This window comes from Amphibalanus amphitrite, unplaced genomic scaffold (assembly GCF_019059575.1).
Source record: "Amphibalanus amphitrite isolate SeventyFive unplaced genomic scaffold, NRLGWU_Aamphi_draft 000179F_arrow, whole genome shotgun sequence".
NCBI lineage: Eukaryota > Metazoa > Arthropoda > Thecostraca > Balanomorpha > Balanidae > Amphibalanus > Amphibalanus amphitrite.
The window spans coordinates 488259-513308 of record NW_024881674.1 but is presented as its reverse complement, the minus strand read 5'-3'; the positions used below and the strand labels follow the sequence as shown (position 1 = coordinate 513308).

The 25050-nt window shown below is 46.1% G+C and overlaps 1 protein-coding gene across 1 annotated transcript in view; it reads right to left on the bottom strand.

Annotated features, from left to right (window-relative positions):
- LOC122384020 (metabotropic glutamate receptor-like) overlaps nt 1-25050 on the bottom strand; it is a 75882-nt gene that overhangs the window by 30577 nt on the left and 20255 nt on the right. The window contains exons 3-5 of the mRNA XM_043370980.1: nt 20453-20934; nt 11370-11473; nt 10159-10296 (exon numbers count right to left, since the gene is read on the bottom strand). Coding sequence (XP_043226915.1) covers nt 10159-10296; nt 11370-11473; nt 20453-20934 — 724 coding nt within the window. The remainder of the gene's footprint in view (nt 1-10158; nt 10297-11369; nt 11474-20452; nt 20935-25050) is intronic.

Here is a 25050-nt window from a genome sequence, read left to right as displayed (position 1 = left end):
ATCCCTAACTATACACCAAATTTCAGCGCAATCGGTTCAGCCGTTCTCGAGATCTGGAATCGACCCCTGCACGTGCGCACGTGCAGCAGGACCCCCACCGTGGCACATGGATATGCATTGCCTAGTGGGTGCCTACCTACATGCCAACTTTCAGCGCAATCGGCCCAGTAGTTACCGAGATATTGCAACAATTACAAAAGTGACACCTCTTCGTTTTGCACGTGGCACGTGCATAAGGGGTCACCCACATGCATCGGGAATAGTCCAATACTTGGTAGAAGGAATGAAGCTACCCTACAAAAATTACCGCGTGTAAATCGGTCAAGTGGTTGCTGAGATATAAGCCTCGCAAAAGCGTGACCACGGCCGGCCGGCCGGCCGGCCGGCCGCTCATACTCAGAAATTTCCGTTAATCTAAGGAAAGACTACGCTCGCTTCGCTCGCTCCGTAATGATTGGATGCTTCAGTGATGGAGTCGGACGACTGCTTGAACATTTGTGAGTGTAGATTGCTCGTAAAGCTCAGATAAACGTGATCGGGCACAATTCGTGCTGATTTCGGCATCATGCTTTTAGTACTAGGCAACAGAAATGCCTACGATGAGTGCAAGGTAAGTTTTCATAGAGATGAGGATACATTTTATCAATCTGTTTTAGCAGCCTTCTTTTTGGCAAAAATGCACACCTATATAGGACAAATATGTCGCGCCACTAGTTCAATTTCTTGCCCCATTGCCTGCTTAATAATTGAAAACAGTGCACACTGTATTTTCTACCAATGCAAATAAATTAGTCGCGTTTTCTTTGACTTTGCCGTGCAATAATCATATTTGTGGATAAGCTTCGCTTTTTACAGTGCAGTTAAGTCCTTTGAACGGATGCCTTGTCCGGCCTTCGCCAGATTCCAGCTCCGGCTTTATGCGTCAGACTGGCCGCTTGTTTTGGTCGTCTAAGTGCACCATTTTCCTGTTTTAGCGGCTTTCTCCTCTTCAGAGACGGCCATTTTTTGTCGACCGAGCCCGGCACTCACAGAAGCAGCGGGCGACCGTTTCCGATGTGAGACCCGCAGACCTCACCCTCCCCCCGCCCTTCCCCCCTCCGGAGCCACTTCCCAAGCCCCTCCCCCGCCCGGCAGACGGCACGCTAGCCGCCCATTAGAGCACGCGCCGGCGCGGAGAGCGGCGGCACATGCATACAACGCCCGCCTCCGTACATACGTGGGATGTGAGGAGGCGTTAGGTACTACCGACAGTGCCATATGAATCAATGATTAGCTGCCTCATAACCAGACGTTCATTCGTGCAGCATCAATGTCCCAGCGGCGTCTGGCCTGTGATTTTCATGAGCACGTCCAGACCAGTTTTGACAAGAAACCCGTTTGCGATTATGTCGAAATGCCAGTAACCTAATTACAGCTGATGTCATGATACCAAGGGCGATGTGTAATCAGCTGCACCGAAAGTGAATGTCAGTTGGATAGTAATAGTCACGTTGAAATCAGCTCAACTGGTCCATATCATGCGAGAACACAGCACGGATCAAATGAGGAATTAAGTAGTCTGACCTGACCAGGCAGTCGAACCAGTCTGAATCGTACCGAACTGGACCGAACCGAATTGCGCTGAGGCTATGTAGTTGTGAATGTTGAACAACGGTCGAAGTAGCTGAGCGAAATTAGATAAGGTACGTAAAGAAAACCGGGTAGATCGAAAACCGGGTTGGTCGAAATGTTGTGGCTTGACTGGGACTAATGAAAAGCTTATCGTTTTTTACGTTTAATATTTTGAACAAAGCAGCAACATTTCCATTTGCGGCAGAGCCTCGTTCCATCATTCGTGCATTGTCTCCCGTTCATAAACAAGTTGGCGGTTTCTCCGAAGCGCTGCGCCGTTTCCCTACGAAAAGAAGGAAATCGCTACCGGAAAGCAATAAATCCTTCCGATTTTACAGCCAGTAGGCACATCGCCAACAACAGGCTTCAGCGCCGAGAAGACGGCGTGCGAAACAAAGCACAGCTCGCAACAGTGATCAAAGGAATCTCCAAAACGCTAATGGTAGCCAAAGTGGCTACGGCTAATCGATTTTATACAGCATGAATTACTACTTGTCTTGCCTTTTTCAGCAGACCTCGCATGGCTCTACGATACTTTGTACCAGGACTTGTGTGAACATTGCAAGTTTTAATCCTATGAAAACTTCTAATGCATTGCAGTCACGAATCTAAATTGTACCGCATACTATACAAAATGGGTAATAAACCCACGAAACTTAAGCATTATCCTTGGCTTAATGATGCTAGAATGGGTGGCAGCTGAGCCTAAGGGCATGCTGACATGCTGAAAACTGCATTGAAAAGCCGGAACGCATTAGCCCCAACACGCCAAGGAGTTCCTATTGGACCAGCGTCGGGCGAGGCCAGGCCATGCGCCGCGCCGGCCGGTCGGTAGGAGCTGGGGTCACGATGCAACTGCAGAGCACGTGTCCGTCACTGTCCACGGAACGGGGTCGCCCTGCTTCGGAGGCCTTCAGAGGTATTAGCGTCACTAACAATTTAGCAGCTGTGAATCTGTGTCAGATAATATTCTGCTTGACCGCCTAAGCCTCACGTGAAGCTCATACTATGTGGCGTTCCACTGAAATTATAATGAGTGACAAAGGCATTGCGTGCAGGTGAAGTGACAAGGATCATGCAAGTTCCCTTTCCATTAAATAAGTGAATACCACGAATTCTTTTGGAGAAATGTTGAGCTTAACATACAGAGGAGCAGACTGGAATTGACATCGCTTCTAACATCTTGAAACGAAGAAATGTGTGAGCATGTCTGGTGCAGTCAGCATTGTAAATAGAAAAAATGCGAAAACACGTCACCTCCTACTTGTTTTTAACACTCATGGAATAATCTTGAATGATAAGTGACTCTTAAGAGTATAACAATGCAAACTTCGCAATCTTTCAAATAATTTTTTATTTCTTTTTTTAGAGTTTGTAGGTCTAAAATAGTCAACAAATCATTTGTTCATGTTTTATTACAAAGGCACTGCTTCACGCAAATGTTACAAACTTGCTGCCATTGTTTTCATCTTCATCCAAGCTCGCGAAAACACTTGAACGTGATTCATAATTATTGGTCAGTGATCCTAGAAACCGTTCAGGTATTAGCGTGCGTTCGGGACAGCAGCACAACTGCGGTACAACAACAAAGGGAAAACAACAACAAATGCCCGTTAATTTTGGAAACGTCGACCACAAACATCCCGCTGAACTATGAGGTGCTAAAGATGCATCCAAACTACTAGAGTTGCAAAGTTTTCCCCAAAGGCTGCTACCGGCACCGCCCCGCCCCACAAAAATTTTCTGGGATACCGGCATGCTACCACGCCCCAAGCAAAAAAAACCGCCAAATTACCGGCATACTAAAAACCTGCATTCTTGATTCTAGCTTACCCCTGGAAGAGTGCCACATTTTGGCAGTTTCAGTACCCCTCCCACCCAACAGCCATCCATTGTCCAACCACAAATACCAGCAGGCTGATTTTGGCTGAGTTGGCCCCACAAATACCCACAATTTTGAAACTCAATTGCAGTCTATAACTGTTAAAATATCACCTGTAATCAAAGAAGTATTGCCTACAAAAAAACTATTACATTCATCAAAAAGGTGAGGACAAAAAGGACTTGAATTACTGAAATGTGTTTTTGAAGACTGGACAGTGAGCAGTAATCACATTTACATTTCACAGGTGTTCTACTTTTCCATATTCTCCTAAAATGTTGCAGGCACCAGCCAAATGTTTAAAATCTAGATGGTCAAAACATAGGTAAACAAGTACAGATTCGGTCATCTGCCTTACTGAGGAAGCGAGATCAACATATACTTTTTCCTATCCACTATGGCTTGCTGGTTCGTGAATAAGATACGAATCATGTAAAAAATGTGTTAATAACTCACTGGTCCTGAGAATAGTCACCAAATAATATGTATAAAAACGATATCTTCCATCCTCTCCAACCTCAAGCGGGAACAAACACAAGGTTATCGATTTCGAAACAGATGCGCCATAACAGAGGCTTTTCACCAGCTGATTAAAACGCTGCAAAAAAATGTTTAACGACTGCAAGCCACTGCCTCGTGAATGATTATATTAATAAAAATTATCCAACCAATATTAAATTATAATGAAATCGACATTGTAGTGTAATTCACTACAAAGAAATTTATTTCTCTTCAGTTATTCAACCAAAAGGGTAAATGAATAAATATTACGTCATCAGATTACATCCATTCATTAGGGGAGAGAGAATCTTAAAAGTAAATCCTTGTTTGTCTAATTGTTTGCGCCACTTTATGTCAATTTTGCGTGCATGATGTGTTTTCTTGTAAAGATAAGACAAAATGCCAGTTCAAATCCATTTTCATTTAATTATGGGACCAAAGTCAGGCTTAGGGCTACCTAACACCTGCCTTTTCAGCTGGATTTTCCGTGTCAAATTCTTTGTAGAGTTTCTCAGACCACATCTCAGGATCTCAGGACTCAAGGCTGAGGCCAGTTTCCAAACATTGTGTTTTTTTTGGTGTTGTGATTCTGCCTTTTCCCCTAGGGAATGTTGTCATGAAAATTTATTTTATTTTATTGTGATATACGTATTACCTACCATTAGGCTTACTAGTTTATCATGCTTTTGCAACATGAATGAGTATTCTTCCTTTTATAGACCACAGTAGATTCTTGACAATTCTAATTATAACCAAGCCTGTGAATTGTGTGAAATGCTGAGGTCCATGTTGGCCTACACTTAGCAATGGAACTTCTCCCACAAAATGTATCTTGCAGTGGCTAATATTGCTGTTACTACAATTTGAGAGCCTCTTAGTGTCCAAAGTTTGAATCATTTGCTGATATTTTTTTTTTGCACAAAATCAAAAATACCGGCATGCTACCGGCAAGACATGCCAGATACCACGAATAAACCTGCGGTAGTGAAAAATTACCGGCATGCCGGTAGTGCGGTAGAGAAATTTTGCAACTCTATTCCTACATGCCGGGGTATGTCTTAAGCACAGCACGAGCCGGGCAGTAAAACTATGACCAAGAAACTGTCGGTGTCAAAATGCCATGTTATTTGATAGGCCGGGCAGGAAACAAAAGTTTACTGCCCGGGTTTACTGCCCAGGGCAATGACCTCTAAACTACAGTTTATCGCATTGGCCCAGAGGTATAATTGACAGGGAATGTATAATTGACATCATTATTGCATGATATTTGCCGCGTAAAATTAGAAAACTAACATTTTTTGGTAAAAAATATCTGCTCTGCTTATCAAGGGTTTTGAAATGTTTTGTATTGTTTACAAAGCCGAAATTATGGTAAGATATGCGCCTATTAATCGAAATCCGTTATCGCTTGTTGTCTTATCTTCGTTTGATATGTCCACTGATACCTTGGGCCTAAGTTATTGCGTTATTATTTGACAGTTGTAGACTGTAGTCCTTTCCTCGAAACAAACATGTAAAATATAGAACATATAATGTATTTCACGAAAGTTTAGCCATAGGGCATCAACGAAGTACGATTACATAAATAAAGTAAAGATTCTTGCAAGAGCACTGGAAAATTCACGTTTAATCACTATGAATATTATGCCTTTATCTTGTTCTTACGTCGTGGCAAATTATTCATGTATTATGTTTCTTGGATATCCAGTTGTTGTGCCATTCTGAGTTGATATTTTCAGACGCGATTCTTTTTGAAGTAAGGTGTTTTGATGCATTTTCTTCTATAAATTTCCTTTAAAGCTTTATGCACAGCAGTAGCGCAATTATTGTTAGGAAATTATGGACAAAACAATTGTATAAGTCAAAACCTGTCAAAACGTTTTAATAGGTATGCGGCATGTAGGAAAAATCTTACTGACCTCAGCCGTACGAAATTATTTGGAAACTCGGCTTGCAAAATTTGACTCCGGACCTCGTGCTTCGCACTCGGGCCTACGTCAATTTTGCAAACCTCGTTTCCAAATAATTTCGTCGGCCCGGTCAGTAATATATAATCCAAACCCATACGTTGACAAATACAATCTATATCAGAAATGTTTTCTGTTCTTTGTGGAAATATTCGGCACCCGTGGCGAACAGCCACTCTTCATGTGCGGACATTCCACAATCTAAAGTCACGGTAGACCGGTTGACGGCACGGCGTTATGATATTACGTCACAAAGTTATGGTCACAGGTCATAGCGCTACCATACTCGTCACAGCGCCTCCATATGTGTCACGGGATTACGTTATGCGTCACAGCGTGACAATTACATACATGTACCTAAAAAAGTTGCAATGTACGTGGCCATGTGTCGTGATTACATTTTACGCAATAGCTATTTGCAAGTCCAGACTGCAGGACAACACTTTCTGGCCACATTGGAAGAGCCTTTAGTGTGATCCTGAACACAGCATTGGCAATAAAACCCCATGAAACGATCATATGCTTTCAAGTAAAAGGCCAGTGAGGATTGAAGCGCATACGAAAAGCATTGCAGAAGTATGTGAAGCGGCCTATGATTCATACAAGCAGCTGCAGTATCCTTATGCCATGTAGTAGTTTAGAAGCTAGATATTGGATGAACGATATCGATTTTTGGAGTGGATTGCATTTGGTGAGATTGAGTTCGCCTCTGTGCCATGAGGGAAAGTATTTTATTGATATTGCCAGTGGCCCATCGGCGCAGCTCGGCGCCGCCTCAGTGACTTTATGTCCCACGACTCGGCCCGTTCAGGGGAAAACTCTAAACCAAGATATTGAGAGTGTGTAGTTTGAAGTTAAAATGAATTAAAGAGTTATTTTTATTACCTACCTTCTAAAAAATAAAATATATTTCAAAACCAGCTTCAGCCGTTAATTCATCACGAAACATAGGTAGACAGAACAGACAAGTTGGTAAAGAAACTAGTTAGCTTGATGCCAGACTGTTTTTTATGTTATAGTGGCAAAAAACAAATAAGGTAGATGATTTTTGTCTATGATTCAAACCGATTACCTTTACCAAGATGCATCCGGGTATGACATGCCGTTAACCCGCGCCCCACTGGGGGGGGGGGCTATTTATAGCCCCCCCTCCCGTTTTTCTGCAATAACTTCCAAACCGCTTGACGTATCGACGCCAAACTTTCAGTACCTTCGGCTGCATCAATTTGACACCTTGTGTCAAAATTTGAACTTCGTAGCTACCATAGGTCGGCCGGAAATGACGTCAGAGTGACGTCATGTTCGGCCGATTTCGACGCAAAACATCGAACCACGGCAATCGCTCCCAAGGGCTCAGTTTTTAAGCTAGATCCAATTTCTTTGCATGAGAGGACTCAGAATTGACTGCGCTATCAAACTGCTATCTCGGATTTTCGAAATTTTGAAAATTTCGAAAATTTTATATAATAAAATTCAAAATTTACATTTTTACATTTTTCCAAAAAGTTTTTGACTTTTCGAAAAAAACCGGAATATATGTGATAGAACGCGTTATTATGACTAACTCTAGCAAGTTTCAGCTAAATATCTTCAAAAATGGCCAAGTTATACGCATTATTGCAAAAAATTCACAATTATTAATTTTTCAAATCAATTTTTCACCACGTATTTGACATCGTACGCCAATATAAATAGCACCATCGTGTTCCTGAGCTCAAACTGCATCCTATAGACACCTTTTCTGTTGAAAAATTATAACCTCAAAATTTGACCTTTTTTGACCTGAAAGTGACCTGACCTAAGCTAAATTTGACTCAAAATGACCTCGAATGACACAGACGACATCAAATTCGAAATCTTTGGCCTAAATGGACCATAAAACATGTGTCACGTGACCGACGCATGATATAATATTTTCGTGACCTGTGATGACCTGACCTTGACCTGAAAATCAAAGTACAAGTTTGGTACCCTCAGGGTATCTAGAGCATCTGTTCACGAGTGTGTGAACCAAAAATGAGCCTGATCTGACTTGTAGGACGGCGGCCAGAGCCCAAAACATGAACAAACCAAAATGCTAATAATTTTTACTTTGACCTGACCTGTGACGTCATCGGTGACCTCGAGGTCAATGAAATTAGGTTTCGCTCGACAGTTTTTCCGGGGCTATCAGACGCCGTTTGAATTTTGACGATCGGCCCAGTAGTTTCGGAGTTAGGAGGGGGGGCTATGAATAGCCCCCCCCCCCCAGTAGGGCGTGTTATACGCAGACCCCAGTGGGGCGCGGGTTAAACTATGTGCATGAATGCGTCCAATACCACATAGGGGCTCGTTCATCTCGATTCTGTCAGTATTCAGAGCTGCTTACATGGCGGCGGTCGCCGGTTTCCGTCTTATCTGAGCCCAACATTCCACGCTGCTCTTGGCGGGACCGGCGCCGACCCTCGCAAAGTTGCCGAATGGTAGTATAATCTCCGAAAAGCACGACCTCTAACTTCAAGCTCAACAGACTGGAAACTGATTTTAATTACAGTCCTGTGATAGCTGAAAGTTTGATGCAAGAGTCGTTTCAGAGAAAAGGGAAAAGCACACCGAAAATGAGGAAAATGTAAATCTGAGTGTGTTCAGAAGGTAGAAAAACAGTAACGGTTGAACTAGCAGCAAATCGTTAATCGAGCCGCTCGTTTTAATTAGGACCTGATCGTCAGATCCGACTACCAAACACGTATGTATCTCACGTTTTCCTAATCGGGTAGATTACAAATATCTTGATGATAAAAGAAAATGATTATTCGTGTGTATTACTACCATAAAAACATTACAATATTAGGCTCATTTGTCAGTTGGCAAGGAAAGAGGAACATCACCATGGCATGTGAACGAATTGAATACCTATACCTATATCATCGGCAAGTGATAACACGTGTTAAGCTACATTATTACGAATTGCATGCACATTGAACAATAAATATGGAAATGATGGAGCGTAGGTATATCGGTGCGCCGAGAACAGTCGTGCTGCGCCAACGCTGCACTGGACGGCCGGCCGCCACCGCAGCGAACACCCTGCACTGGTAGACTGTACCGCCACACTCTGATGTAGTGCGGGCTAGTCTACCCGACAGGCATATCTGTCTCGGGCAGCCTAACCGACGCTCGGCGTTTGACGAAATGACTTTTTGAGCAACAAAAAGTTGTTGTTGCTCCTTGCTAATATTTTCACTGTACTGTATTGACTGTATTGTTATGTAACAAAGAGCATACAGTAATGATGCTATGATAAACAATGGGGCCGCCCCGCTTCACATTCCCATGGTTAATTCAAACGTTCTTTTCATATCAGATACTTCCAGTCTGCATGAGCAAGTTAACTTAGCGAGAGAGTAAAATAAGTATAATTAATTTCACATTCCATGATAACCACCTTGCGCCTAGCGCTTAACACCAGTGCCAATTGGATTTTCTCTGTTGCTCTGTGCATGTATTGCCCCATACACTGTTTCTGATTATTTCCACCACCGTGCCGTGCTACTGTATGCCGGCTATGTTACCAAGGCACATTCAATGGCCATATTCATGGGCGTGGGCAGTCCCGGCTTTCAATCGGCGTGGCTGCCGGGCACCTATCAATCAGCACTAACTGCTCGCCTGCATGACGGGCATTTATAGACCGGTCGGTATAACGGGACCGATGACCAACGGTCGCGTCCGCCTGACCTCAGTCAGCAGTGGCAGTGGGTCGGCGGCGACCACCATCCACTAATACCTCGCCTCTACGGACCAGCCCGTCTGAAATCTGGCCATAAACGAGCCCTTAGTCTCAATTAGAGGTAACAAGGCACCATCCGCGGCGGCTGACCCACCGCAGAGCTCGGCGGCCCCTGGACGAGCCGAGCCGGCGGCCGGCGGCCGGGAACGGTCATGGCCACGAGCGGACCGCGGCCGGCGTGTTCCGCCCACAAATGGGGTCGTTATCAGCGCAACCGGCCCCCGGATGGGACGTGGCTTCCCCGGCCAGCGCGGCCCCGGCGCCGGCCGGCGGAGATGTATGGTGGCTCGCCCCGGTCATAATTGACCAGCTGAGACCACACAGCCCACCTGGTACCCGCTCGTGAGCTCAGCTTGAAACCCTGCCCCTTCCCCTCACACTCCCTCCAGCTAGCTGAGCCGACCCGGCCACACCACCACTGCACTGACCTGCTGCATACGTTTGACCTCGCCGACGCGGCAGGGCAGAGCGCAGACAGAAAGTGGGGTGGTCTGCGGCTCGTCGGCCCCGTGCCACTGCACGTCAGCCGGATCCAGGTGCAGGCCGCCGTCCCAGCTGCCGATCACCTGGTGAACGGAACAGACTCAGGGGGCTGTGCAGACCGCACAGGGCTAGAAACATGAATTCTGAACTATCTGATACAGGACTCAGAAGCATGCACACTGTACAGGGGAACCTGCCGTGAGAGGAAGAAGTCAGGGTTCTGATTTAGACGATGTCTTGAAAGCTGATAGGATTAATCATCGCCTCAAATCTATTCGGAATTATATGGTGAAAACGGATAACTATCTTGATATCTCTTCAAAAATTGATTACCTGATTTTACATTTCACACAACAAACGAGGGAACAACCACTAAACTAAAAAAGTCTCCATTCAACCACACTGGCATTGGCGCATTCCACCAAGTGTATGAAGTTGCCCTTTGAGTGGCATACATTCATCGCCACTCACACCTCGGTGCTGTCAATATGTAAGTAGTAAGTACACCGACCTTTCCATAATCCAGCTGTTAACCCCGACATTAGCCCGACGTTCCCCGATAAAACTCGAGTGTCCCGCATCTGAGCCCGCACGGAAGCCAGCGAGCACGGCTCGCGGGCGCGACGGTAAACTCTGCTGATTAACTATGCATGACATGACACCCTGTCATGGTTCAGTGGCAATAAACAGCCGCCATCGGGCGCGGCATGGGCGGCAGATTGCCGGCGGCAACGACAGGATCGCTCACGGAGCAGGATGACCCGCCAGAATGGCGCTCCGGTTAGGGCCAGGTCAGAGGTGGATCAGCGACAGGCGGCCCAGCAGTATACATAGCGCAGATGTGATTGTGGAAATCAGTGGCAGAAGGGAGGATAATCTCTCAATGTCCGGGTCACATCCCCACAAAACACCAGATGCAATCTAGAGTGTGCTTTTGACCTTTCTGAGATACTGTGACCTTCCTGAGATTGAAGATCTCAGCATTGAAAATGGCGTTTAGTGACTGGATGCATTTATAAAAAAAAATAACTATACAGAAAAGAGCGAGCTTTTGTGTTTTCATTGCATGCCGTGATACATCCAAGAAACCTATAGCAAACTTGCGTTTCAGCAACTTAAAAGGCAAAAAAGACGCTCCACTGAGCTCACGACTCACCGTATAAGCGCCTTGGCCGTCCCTGCTACGCTGATAATTGAAGATGGTGTAGCGAGCCAGGCCATCTCCACGCTCATCGAACATCACTTTGCTGTCAGCCATGTCTGTCGGCGAAACAACACAAAAGGTCATATGACCATTTGATCATACTGTATGTGGTATAGATGGTTATGCCGAGCATGGTCATATAAATAATTGTCATGTGGTGTTATAATCGGCGCCTTTATGGCCTGTATTAGTAACAGCGTTTGCTCAAATGACTGCTAAGACGTGGATAGATGCTTAGTTAGAGCCTACGTATAGCAATACCATCGGTTTGCCATTCGCCGCTGTATTTCGGGACTTAATTAGAGATTGCAATCCCGGGATCGGGATCCCGGGATCCCGGCGGGATTTTAATCCCGATCCCGATCCCGAAATTCCGCCAATCCCGGGATCCCGAAAAGAATCAGTTTTCACCTTAAAAAGAATGCAGCCGCTGCACGAGTCTTGTTTACACTGTTTATTGTGCTGCGTGACATCAAGCAGATAAACTATTTAGCTGGCACCCCGTATTGGCCGTCCACAATCGACCGTGTTGGTAGCTCTCGGGTATCACCCACAGCGGTTAAGCCGCTTAAATACGTACGAAAAAAGGTCCCGAAAGCCAAAAAAAATGCAGCATCAGCGCTGCAACATCTTTATCAGGATCACAGATCGTTCAGCGATTCTGACTTACCCGTCCGTGGCAGGAACAAAGGAGGAGGTCATCAAGACAGTCTTTGAGCTCGTGTCGCAGAAAGATGTCACAGATGTCACGCAAGTGACGGCAGAGCTCACTGATTCAGACGTTGAATACGGTAGAGTGGAGCTCTCCCAGTCAGTGGCTCTGCTCTCAAAGCGACTTACGAGCAAATTCTGAGAGACATTAGTGATGAAAGCGGAACCGGGAGGAGGTGAAGTGACCAAGCGACGTCTTGAAAACATTGTGAAATAGGGAGCTGCCAAATTTGGCGTACACTGGTTGCGAGTTTTTAAGTAGACCAACATGGCAATGGCTTAAAACTGTCGCGCTAACTACGAGTAGCGTAGACGACGAGTGAGTGAGGCGTGGATGTGCTGGAACCTGTCTAGTAAACGATCTGGTCGACGCACAGTTTTATGAAGGCCAATTAGGAATAAATGCTAATGCTAATCAAATCGAAACGTTTTATTCGCAAATTCAATCGTTTTTAATGCAAATGACATGGTCTAAGGATGGCTTTTGGTTGCCTCTTTGTTTGTGGTAAGCTTAAAGACGCAAAATATGTCAGTAGGAAATCACTCTTACGACATTTAGTGACAATGCCGGGATCCCGGGATCCCGGGATCCCGAAATAAAAACTTTCGGGATCCCGGGATTGGCAAAACGTTCCGGGATTGCAATCTCTAGACTTAATTGCAATATTACAACAGCCGACGCACGTCATGTGCTTCGAGCCATTGCATTATGAAGCATGCACTAATCAGGAATACATTAGCTATACGTAGCTGGTCAGCGTGCAGTGACTGACAGCTGTTTGAAGAAATAAAATAAAACGCGCTCACTACCTTCGCGCACACTTGCCACACTTTCATTTACTCATGTACCTACCCCCGACATAAACTCGTAAAGGTTAGGCTCAGAGGTATTAAAGTAAGATTATTCACTTTGTGTGCCTCCTGTGGCTATCTCCGCATGAATCACCATTCGTTGAAATATTTTACGGCAGAGGTCAGCGGCCAGCACTAAAGCTAGATTATCCGCCGCTGAAAGCTGAATCTATTTCGGCGCTTCCACTGCATTACCCTTTGCATCGTCCCATCACAACCTGTTTCTCGTTGATTTCTCTCGGGATCCTGCTGGTCCAGAGGGACACATTCCGCACATGAACGACATACTTTGCCTCTTTGACTAGCGACACACTCGCGTTAGCGGCTGAGTCCATTATCAGCCAGAAATCCCTTCGCTGTGTCGGCTGGGATATGGAGGGCAGTGCGAATAAAGGCAACAGAAGCACAAAAAGTGCTCCATATCTGTTTTTTTTTTCCTTATGCGAAAAATGACCCTAAATACATTGGTCTGCGTGTGTTGACACCTTATTTTCTCAGTGCAAAGTCTGTTAGAATGCCGCACACAAACATACCCTCTTCCGTAATATCTAACCAGATTTCTCGACTATCTCGTTTTCCTATTTGGCCCGATGCATCATCGGAAAAACTCATCCCTGCTCTGCATGGTTGGAGCGCCTCAGCGGTGCGGCGGCGGTGGCGGCGGTGGTGGCGGCGGCGGCGGCGGCGGTGGCGGTGGCGGCGGCTGCGGCGGCGGTGACGACGTGAGCGGCGGCGGTGGCGGCGGCGGCGGTGGCAGCGGCACATACATACAGGGGCGTCACCGCGCGCCGGAGTGGGCCGGCGCCGGTGACGGAGAGGCCGGTCTGACGGTCGCTCGCTGACGGAGCGGCGCAGGGTGGAGACGGAGCGCCTACCGTGATGACGGAGAGACCACAGCCGCGGCCGGCCGAATACAGCGACAGCGACGGAAATAACGCTCCGGCGAGCGCGTGGGAAAGCGCACTCACGACTTCCTAGAGATTGGCGGAGAGGGTGAAGGTATGCCTATTTAGAGGTGATGATGATTTGATGTTGTTTTGTCACTTAGAGCTGAAGGCATTCGAATCTCGAAGGATGACATCGAGCTTTCGATCATCTGACCTTTAAATTTTGGAAACAACTTAATATTATGACATCGTGGAATATCCTTTTTCTACATAGATCAACTTTGAACTTCTGGGCTTTTGTACTCAGCTGATCTGTAAGCATGACTATTTTAGCATCTGTAAGCAACATTAAGTTGTATGTTTACCCACCTGCTAAGTGCTAAGCCCACGAAGACGACCACGATCATGTCGTCCTAAATAGTTTTCCAACGGAAGTGAATTTCTGTTACCGTAAAGTCTAGACTTCTAGGCCATATTGCCTCGGCTGTATGACATTCTAAAATCTAAAATATCCACAACGACTGCGAAATTCATGTCACAGTGCACTCTGCTTCTGTGTAACCTTGATCTTGACTATTTACATAATTTCCGAGCAACAATGGTGGGCTATGATGAGCTGCCAACAGTACTTTGTTGAATAATTCATGGTGGTATAACATTGCATCTGTAATATGACAGCTAGCCAGCCGAACTACGTCCTTGCATTGCATCATGAACGAAACCAATCGAAAGCTCGTGCTATGCGTGCCATTCTGAATTTTATGACTACACAAATGCAAATAATATTTTTTCTTGGAAATACACAGCGGCTATCACCTAAGAAACGATCTTGCTTTTGAATTATGCGATTGACTTGCTATATAGCTCAGGTCCATTCGATGGAAATACAGTGATTAAATCCCGTCAATTTATCATTTCCGTTAAATCAATCGCCGACTAATTGTCCGTTTGGCCAATCACGACCAGATCAAAGATGTATGTATACATATAGGGAGAAATCGTCTCAAATAACCAATCCAAATGAATAGCCATGGCTGCATTCCTCTCGGTGACAACCATGGTGCAACGGGCGACGCTATAATGTGGTGACGCTACCGTTGTGTGCAACAGGATGCACGAACTGTTCTCAGCTCTGCGGCGAATTATTATGAGTTCTTTTATTTAAATATATATCTCCGTGGATTTTCCTTGAGTCCAAGCCGAGTCAATATCCCGATTGTTGCTTTGGCCTTGACTCTTTCTCACGCAAAATGGTCGCTGGCTCTATCAGGTAGGTGATAATCGGCGGAGGAAATTGATGATCAATTAATTGATCGAGATTTTCGTCCCTTAGGTGGTCTTAATTCATTATTTGAGTCCATGACTTTGCAGTTTGCACCCTACAAACGGTATGTAGCTGTAGCTGTTCATGTAACATGTTCATGCCCTTGTTCCATTTCACAAAAAAAATGAATGAAGCTGTTCCATGGTATGCTATTTCATCTCCTTATAGGAATTAGGATGATACCTTCATCACAACGGAACATCTGTATATGTTTTGAGGTACAAATGACAGCGTACCAATAACACGTTCGACGATTTTTTTCGCCTTTATTTGATCTTTATCCAGATCCGATGGCTGCTTTTCCTGTAATGTGTTTTCGTGATGCATTTTCATATTGGACGTCGGCAGGTAGGCCCATAATAAAAGAATGGCCGCACAGAAAGTCACAGGAACAAAACAAAGGCCACTGAAAGAACTTCCCAACAGCACTGACCATTACTTAGACCACTTGATGAGGGAATAATGCTCTAGTCCGGGACGGTCCGAGCTGCTTAACTGAATGTTTGGTACTTTCCCGATGTTAAGCTAATGCATTGGTTTTCAAGACGGACGTCTCATCAGGAAAGTGGAAATGAAGGTCAAGCCAGACCTTGGAGACACAAGGAGGTAGGTTAGTGCCTGTTTGACCCGATGCTTGTCGGACATTAGCTGCCTGCATCTCCTTCGCTGTCGCATCGGCCTGTTGACCGCTGCTCCACTTCGCAGCCTTGGGTCGTTCCCTCTGGCTACCCAACTTGCATTGCTGAATTTTACATACGGAACTCTAGCCTTATTATTGCCTCCTCACCATGCCCAACTCAACAGAGCGGCGCCTCGAATGAAGCTCACACATTTGACTGTAGTGACTAACCCCACCACCGCCACGCGCAGGCCCGGATTCGGGAGGTCCGGACCCGATCACTGCTCGCCCGAGCCTCTCGTATGATCGTTGCAGTGACGACTCTGGGACCCTGCAGTGACGACTCTGGTTCGCTGCAGTGACGACTCTGGAGACCTGGCAGATTGACCCACGCCGGCCCCGTGGCGGCCGTGAAACCGCCGCATTTGACGTTATGGTGTCTGCTCAGTGAATGGCAAACGGTCGGCCCGGGACGGGATCAGAGCTGAGCGGAATTCAGAGCCGAGGAAACTGAAACTGAGCCATGACTTTGAGAGACAGCGAGGGATAGGATTTTATTTGATATTTCTAGTCACGTGTCCTAACAAGCCATGTGTTGAAGTATCGAGTGGCTTTTTGACCTGTTTATTTCAGTGAGGCCGAATAGGCTGTCACTTGATGTGACCAAATCTAGCGAAAGCTCTGTGCCTGAATATTCGTCATGTTTCACCTCGGGCCCGCTGGCCGTGGACAAAATGAAGTAATATTTAAATCCATCATTGAGTCCCATCGAGGTCAGAGGAGGTTCACTGGAATCCATCGCAGCCTCTGAGAGGCCATCGAGTCCTCTGGGGTCGGCTCAGTCGATGGCAGTCGATCGGAGTCGATCGACGCTGGCCGATGTCCGTTGGCGCCACGCCGTCTGCTTCAGACATGCGGTGCGGTGCTGTAGGGACCGTAGCGCAGGGGAAGGGGGAGCTATGGCCTCCGGAGGTGAGCCGGTCCGATACTTACGGGTTTCTACTTATAGGGTTATATTCGTATGTGGGGAGATGAGAGTGATGAAAGCACTCAGATGCATACTCCATTGATGCAAAAAGACGGATAATGCTCCGATACATCGCAATCAATGTCTGTTCGTTGTCACAACTCGTAAGTATACCGCATCACTGCTCGGACTTCGGAGGTATCCCACCACAGTGTGTTCCACATGCCACCAGTCCTGCTGGGTATCCCACCAGTCCCCCTAGGAATCCCACCAGTCCGCTCGCTATCCCACCAGCCCTTATAGGTATCCAGCCACCACCGTCCGTCGGTATCCCTGCCGCCGAGATTCCGATCTTGTTAGACCTCTCATGACGGGCGCTGTCGGACGATATTTTACGCACGGCAGACAGTGGTCTGGTGCTCCCGAGCCGGGGGCCGCTCCCTAATGGCAAATCAGGGCCGGTCGGCGGCAAATTGCATCAGAGAGCGCTAGCGGGCGGCGGCGGCGCCGGCCGCTAGCCCGCCTCAATTAGGCCATAACCGGCGATCAATTCTCACTGATGGGCCCATGCATCGCGCACAGGCGAATAGCTCTCGGCGGCTGCTGCCACCGCTGCTGCGACGGTGACAAACGGTGATCAACAGCTTGGCGACGTCTTGCCGGTTGTAAGCAGAGGGAGTGGCCCGTCGGTGGGCGGGCAGACACGGACAGAGACAGCTCCACTCGGTGGCAGACACGGACGGAGACAGCTCCACTCGGTGTGATACACGGACAGAGACAGCTCCACTCGGTGGCAGACACGGACAGAGACAGCTCCACTCGGTGGCAGACACGGACGGAGACAGCTCCACTCGGTGGCAGACACGGACAGAGACAGCTCCACTCGGTGGCAGACACGGACAGAGACAGCTCCACTCGGTGGCAGACACGGACGGAGACAGCTCCACTCGGTGGCAGACACGGACAGAGACAGCTCCACTCGGTGGCAGACACGGACAGAGACAGCTCCACTCGGTGTGATACACGGACAGAGACAGCTCCACTCGGTGGCAGACACGGACAGAGACAGCTCCACTCGGTGGCAGACACGGACAGAGACAGCTCCACTCGGTGTGATACACGGACAGAGACAGCTCCACTCGGTGGCAGACACGGACAGAGACAGCTCCACTCGGTGGCAGACACGGACGGAGACAGCTCCACTCGGTGGCAGACACGGACGGAGACAGCTCCACTCGGTGGCAGACACGGACAGAGACAGCTCCACTCGGTGGCAGACACGGACAGAGACAGCTCCACTCACTGAAAACTTTTTTTACCATTTCCTGAAGGGTAAACCCGCCATAGCATGGTAGCTTGACACACAGACGTTTTTTACCACCTTCCAGATGGTAAATTTTACTCTTTCATGAAGAGTAAACTCGCCAGGGAGGGGTAACATGACACACAGACGTTTTTTACCATCTTCTGAATGGTAAACTCTTTTGATTTACTCTTGTCTAGAGTGTAACATTTTTTTGGGTTACACTCTTTGAAAGGGTAAATCTTTAACGGAACCCTTTTTTAGGGAGTAACGCATCATCTACTCTGTGCTTTACCCTCCTACAGAGAGTATATCTTATGGCCTACCCTTTGTCACATGGTAATGTTTACTCTTTCCTTTAGTGTAAACCCCCCAGAGGATGGTAACAGACCCACAGACGCTTCCTTCAGAAGCTTCACGAAGCTTCTGTTAACCGGAGCTCACCAACTAAAAAAAAATGTTTCAAGAGCAACAAAGTAGGTATATTTGGCTTCCGTACAAACAATACGAGGGGCATACCAACCATGAACATTGTGAGACTCTTCACTTATTCATACAAATTTATACAAAGCGTTCAGCAATGCACAAGCGGTAAATAAACACCACGATACAACTTGAATGCAATTTGAATATGAATACAAGACATTCAGCGCCCTCATATTGGATTAGGCAGAGCGCACAATATTTGAAGTGAGCGACGGCGTTCCTGGGTGGTCGCCCGTGTGCGTGAGATAATGAGACTGGATCACTACAGTGCAAGGCTTTTTCAAAGTCACCAACAAAATGCATAAACTTGTAGCATCACAACAAAATTAATGTACGTACTCACAACACTAGGCCACGTGGCCGTGCACGGGGTCCTGTTAACCAGGTCAAATTAGCACCACTCAACGGCACGCAATGCTCTACTAGCACATCGGTACTTACAATAAAATGTCCACAGAGGCTCTATAGGCGATAAACAACACACAAGCACAATCACCAAAGGCCACACCGCGCGGCACCGACACTGCTCACATCCGCTCTCGGAGACCAACGGCCGAAAACTGACAGATGCGCGCGGCCTTCAAACCGCAAACGGCCGATCTCGTTTCTGATTGGCTGATTGTTTCCATTTCAAATATCATCTTCACGAGGGTAAACAAGATCCACGCATGAAACGACTATCTGCACCCGAGTCACGATACCCAGGAGGAAAGAGTTTTCGTGATGTTCTGGATCGCGAGAGAAATATTGATATTTACATGGTAATAATACTCTTCGCTGGCGAATAAGTTCATATTAACCACGTACCGTTACTATGCACATAATGGTAGCAGCGAGTTACCCTTTCAATATACTATTATCTTGCGGGTTTGATGAAAATGAACTCTCCAGGAGGTAGTAAAAAAGTTTTGAGTGCTCGGTGGCAGACACGGACAGAGACAGCTCCACTCGGTGGCAGACACGGACAGAGACAGCTCCACTCGGTGGCAGACACGGACAGAGACAGCTCCACTCGGTGGCAGACACGGACAGAGACAGCTCCCCTCGGTGGCAGACACGGACAGAGACAGCTCCACTCGGTGGCAGACACGGACGGAGACAGCTCCCCTCGGTGGCAGACACGGACAGAAGCAACTCCACTCGCAGCTCAGACGCGGACAGAGGCAACCCACTAGGCGGTCAAGCAGTAAAGAACCCTAACCACTCGACGGTATTTACTGACACGGAAGAAGACGTCCACTCGGAGCTCAGCTAAGGAAGAAGACACCCACTCGACGGCCAGACCCGAAGGAAGGCAGCCCACTCAGCGCTATTTACGGACAAGGGCAGAAACACCCACTCGACACTCAGGCACGGGAAAAGGCATCTCACTCAGCGGTCAGACAAGGACGGAGATGCTCCCAAAGTCAGTCGCAGTTCTGTTCGAGTGGATGTTTAAAGATCTGTTGAAGTGATTTAGTGAGGCCAACACCGAAATGTGAGCGAAGCTCCAGTTAGCATTGGAGGAAATAACTAATGACGACGATTTACGCCTGCGGTTGACTCGTGACATAAAGGGCTGTCTTTCTTTAAATCGGCGTTCTTGCCTATAAATAGGCATTATTTGTCAAACTACGTTGTGCCCACTTCAGACCGTCTGAAAGTTTTGCTACTATTTCTGGTTGAACGTTCATCAGATTTCGCATAGGTCTGCTTTGGCTCAGTCCAGGAAAACTTTGTATGAAGTTACCTAATCTTTGGCTAATGGTATGATCCCTAAAAATATAAATACATAAAAATAACACCAAAACATATACAAAATTACACATCGAGCAGCGTGCATGTACATGACAATTAAACGTATCGAAACAAGCACCACGCTCAACGGAGCTGTGCGATGGACTCACCAGTGAATGACACGTTGAGTATGTAGTTGTTGTAGAACTGTCCTCCGTCGTACTTCCTCATCGCCATGCACACGTCTCTGTGTCCGGGGCAGACGTCGCGGTGCAAACTTTGCAGGGCGTGCGCGTACGCATACACAGCGTCAATCACAAACTGCACCTTGGACTCCTGCACAAACCCGTACTTTGGCAGCAGGCGCAACTTAGGATCGCACGGCACCTCAGCCGACACGTCCAGCTCGCACTGAAACAGCGTCTCCCAGTACTCCTTGAACCACGGGTTGCGCCGGTTGTTGAACGGCGTCAGCGACGCCATGTAGTTGTCAAACTCGGGAATGTGTTTGGAGGACAGTTCAACGGTGATGGCGCCCTGAGCCACGTCCTCCAGGCCCTGCACCAGGTTGTCCTGCTTGCCCCAGCCGTCGCTGGCGATCCAGAAGAAACGCTCCGATAGCATCATCCTCTTGGCGGCCATGAGAATCCCCCTGGAACACAAAGATCGGGCTGTAAATGAAACTTCCACCGCAGTCAACAACTTTTTATTGCGAACTTTGGTCACCAAAGGGCCCTTCATCACAAAAAGACTGGCAACTTGAAGGATTATAGCACTAGAATGAAAAAGCGCTTCTTTCGTGATGTTTACCACTTTGCTGTATGCATTATGCAACTGTGCTTCTATAATGTATATAATTAAATCTCCTCGGTCTGGCAAATAGTTATTATGTCATTCAATTTCAAAACATCTATTAAGCCATTTATACAACGATCTTCGTAATCGTATCATAGATCAAGTGATAACGCATAAGGACGATGTAAATATTTTAGATGATTAAATTAGGTTTTCATGATTTTTTTTTAATTTCTACTCAAAAAAAGTAGGTAACTTGAAAAAATATCCCTGGTCAGGCCATTTGTTCTGCAAACTGTTCATTGGTGCACGACTGCGTGAAATATAGAACATTTCAAGAAAAAATTGTGCTGGATTCCTGCCATCAGCATGAACCAGTCAACTAGCATGTCAAGCTTGTCCTTTTAACGAAAGCTGACAAGATAACTGATATAGACAAATGACATCATCATCTTAAATCAACGCTTTTCACGTAAAACCAAATGTGAATTACTTAATTATCCGCGCCTTTCAATCGTTAAAAGAACTCTGATTAACTATGCTAATCATAATTCAATGAAGCTGAGGTGACGTGGTACATACGTAGTTCCCTACTATCTTTCAGCTGTGGTAGCCATTTTCTTTAACCCGCGCCCCGCTGGGGGGGGGGGGCAGAATCTGCCCCCTCCCGTTTTTCGCCAATAACTTCTAAACGCGTTACGCCAGCGACGTCAAACTTTCAGCACCTTATTATACATCAATTTGACACGTTCCCTGAAAATTTGAGCGAAATCCGTCGGGAAATGTTTGAGAAATTAACGTTTTAGTGACGTCATGTTCGCCATTTTCGTTTCAAAAACGGCAAAATTTCAAACGCCGCTAACATCTTCATTTTCTAAGGAATCAAGACGTGACAAAAAATGTTATATGTGATTCTACTTTGTCTATCAAATGGCTATCTCGGTTTTTTGAAAATTTTGGATTTTGGCCCCATTTTTTTTCTAAAAAAACTGATTTTTTTTAGAAAATAATTATAAATCCAAAATTTTGAGTGTATCGAAAAAAACGGAATAAATGTCAAAGAAGTGGTCTATGTGCACCTACATACCAATTTTTAGAAGAATCGGTTCAAAAATGTGGAAGTTATTCAAAATTGTATGACGTCCTGACGCACAATTTTTTTGAAAAAAATGATTTTTTGGAAGTTCTAGACCTCGCACGGAAACAAAAATAGCAGCATTCGATTTGCCGTGAAAAACTGCATCAGATAGACACCTTTTTAGGCCTTAACAGCCAACCTCAAAATTTGACCTCATTTGACCTGACCTTGACCTGACCTCGACCTGAAATTCATCCAGAGGTGGTCCATATCACTTATTGAGTGTGCCTATTGAATTCTATGAGTAAAATGACCCATAAAACATGTGTCGCACATGCCCTTTTCTATATTTTGTTTTTGGTGACCTGACCTGACCTGACCTGACCTTGACCTTGACCTTTGAATGACATTGTATGCAACGAATATTGTCTTGGTAGTCCAAGAACACGTTTTGGGCAATCAGTCTCAGTCCATTCTTCGGCAACTACGGTGCAAGGCCGATACTGTAGAAACTTGCATTTTGTACCCTTGACCTGACCTTGACCTGACCTCTGACCTACTTAAGCAAAAAAATTTGGGCTCTTAAGATCCGCCTTGTTGAGAGATTTCATGGACCTCCTTCGGCAGCTATCAGAGAATGGGCCCCTTAGCAGCCAGTCAGCACCGAGCCGGTTTTCGAGCTAATGGGATCGCTGGTACTTGTCTATACCCGGAGCTGCTAACAGCTCCGGGTGATCGACGCAAGATCTTAGAGAGCAGGCTGGCACGTGTTGGAACAAATGTACTGTTTCAACAAGTACTCCCAGCTTTTAGCGCTCATTGTGGAACCGTCAAGAAATATGTAGTTATTGACAATACATCAGAAGATCGTTGAGCTTTGTGTGAAGGACCATGGCCAATAATATGTTGCAACTGTTGCACTCTCAATTAGGAATAAGAAGTTTAGCATAATGCATGGACGGTTCTAGTTGAGTTGGTAAACCTCAATATCTATATCGATTCTTTCGGTGACTGATAATCTACACGGATTTTATTATATCAGATGAACACAAATTTGAACAACCAAACACTTTTCTGCGTCTGCATCTTATCTTTTCAAGAACTATAGGAATCCGCGGGAACCTCAATGACGGAAGTTGACAAAAATCTGGCCCGCGGCGCTAAAGGAAACTGTTCAAGTTTTCCTGCAGCCAGACACATCACCTCTACGGCCCAAGTTTCGCCAACAGAGGAAAGTTAACGTTCGTCGTTCGGTTGAACATCGGACGTAACCGCCATGGTCAGATGGCTCCGGCAACGCATCGGAAAGGCCGAATATCCATCAAAACACAATACACTGTGCGGCTAACATCTGCGGTGAGGTTTCATATTTCCTTTTTTAGCCTGGCTGTAGCTCTGAACCATCGTGTCATAGATACACCATTTTGGGACCATCAGAGAACAATAACAATCATTGAATGCCACTCTTCGACAAATGTCGGGCTTTGTCGTCACGAAAAACATTCCAATAAACACTGCAGCACACATATCGAGACTAGCACAGCAGAGACCAAGATATGAACACCGCTTATCGAGCCTCTGCTAACTACAACAGAACAGACCGTTTACGTTTACGAACGCTGACGGTCGATGTCGTGCGTGATGCTATTGCGTGCCGGCCCCTGCTGCGAGCGGTGTCAAGTGCTGTAAGTACACTCGCCCACATGGATAACTGACAGTCGGTGTATAGGAATGTTGTGTGAGTGGCAACAAAAAGCAAAAACAGTGGAAAATAATTCCACCCCTCCTGTGTGCTATTAAGGCTTAATGGCCATATGCCTAGAATATGATATTACGAGTCGTGCGGGTGAGTTGAATCACTAAACGTTTTTGTTTGTGTGGTGTATGTATAGTGTTAGTATCATGCATGCATATAAGCATGCATGTTTGAATTTATATATGTATATATGTATGAAGTAGCATATGCTATGCAACACGTGCTCCCATCCTATAAATATATTGGCAATGTCTAGCATAAATCTGTTCATATCATCTGTATGACTGTCCCTCTTTGAGTAACGCGCATGCTATCAATCGTCCTGAACTGTCCTTTACCCCTTTTTACTTGAAACGAGAAAAAACGTAGCAATGTAAAAAATGGCTCGTCGCTTTGCATCGTCAGCTGCCAATCATGGCCTTCTACCAGCGTGGCAATATGTTGGGAGTGCTTTAATGGGAAAATGGCCGGCGGTAATTTTAGCAGGATGAATATTTCACCGTCTACGTCAATGCCAGGCGTTCTCCTATCGATCAGCATTCGGACAAACGTCGCGCCACTCCGCAGAAGTGGATGAACATGTGCTCGAAAAACGAATGCAGTAGGCAAATTGCAGAGCGCTTTCTGTTCTTGTGTGGAGTGCAATACATTTAGAGAGACCTGCTTTTCACTTACGGTCACACGACCAGCTAGGTACCTAAGTTCAGCTTAATTACATCCTTCAGGACCGATCTTAGATAAAGATAGCTAAATATACGCAAAAAGAAACGACCATAGTAAATGGGTCTGAAATGAAATGATTCACAATGATCTCTAAAAACACCAGAGCTTTTGCGTCGAACATGCAACGATATCACACAATTCATTGATAGTTTAACATCTCCCGAGATCATTGATTGATAAGTATTGCAATTAGCTGCATCGGTTCAATCATTTTGCAGCAAAAGTTATTATCAAAAGCATCATGCAATTAATAGCCCTATATTAGACAGACATAAACATAAATACATGATTTATTATTGGCGAGGTAACAACACCAAATAAACGCCAGCTCGTGTGTTAATCCAACGCTCCTCAGATCCCTGCTTTTTAGCATGTATATTGAACGCTCGTGTCGGAGTGGATCTTGAATTTCGCAC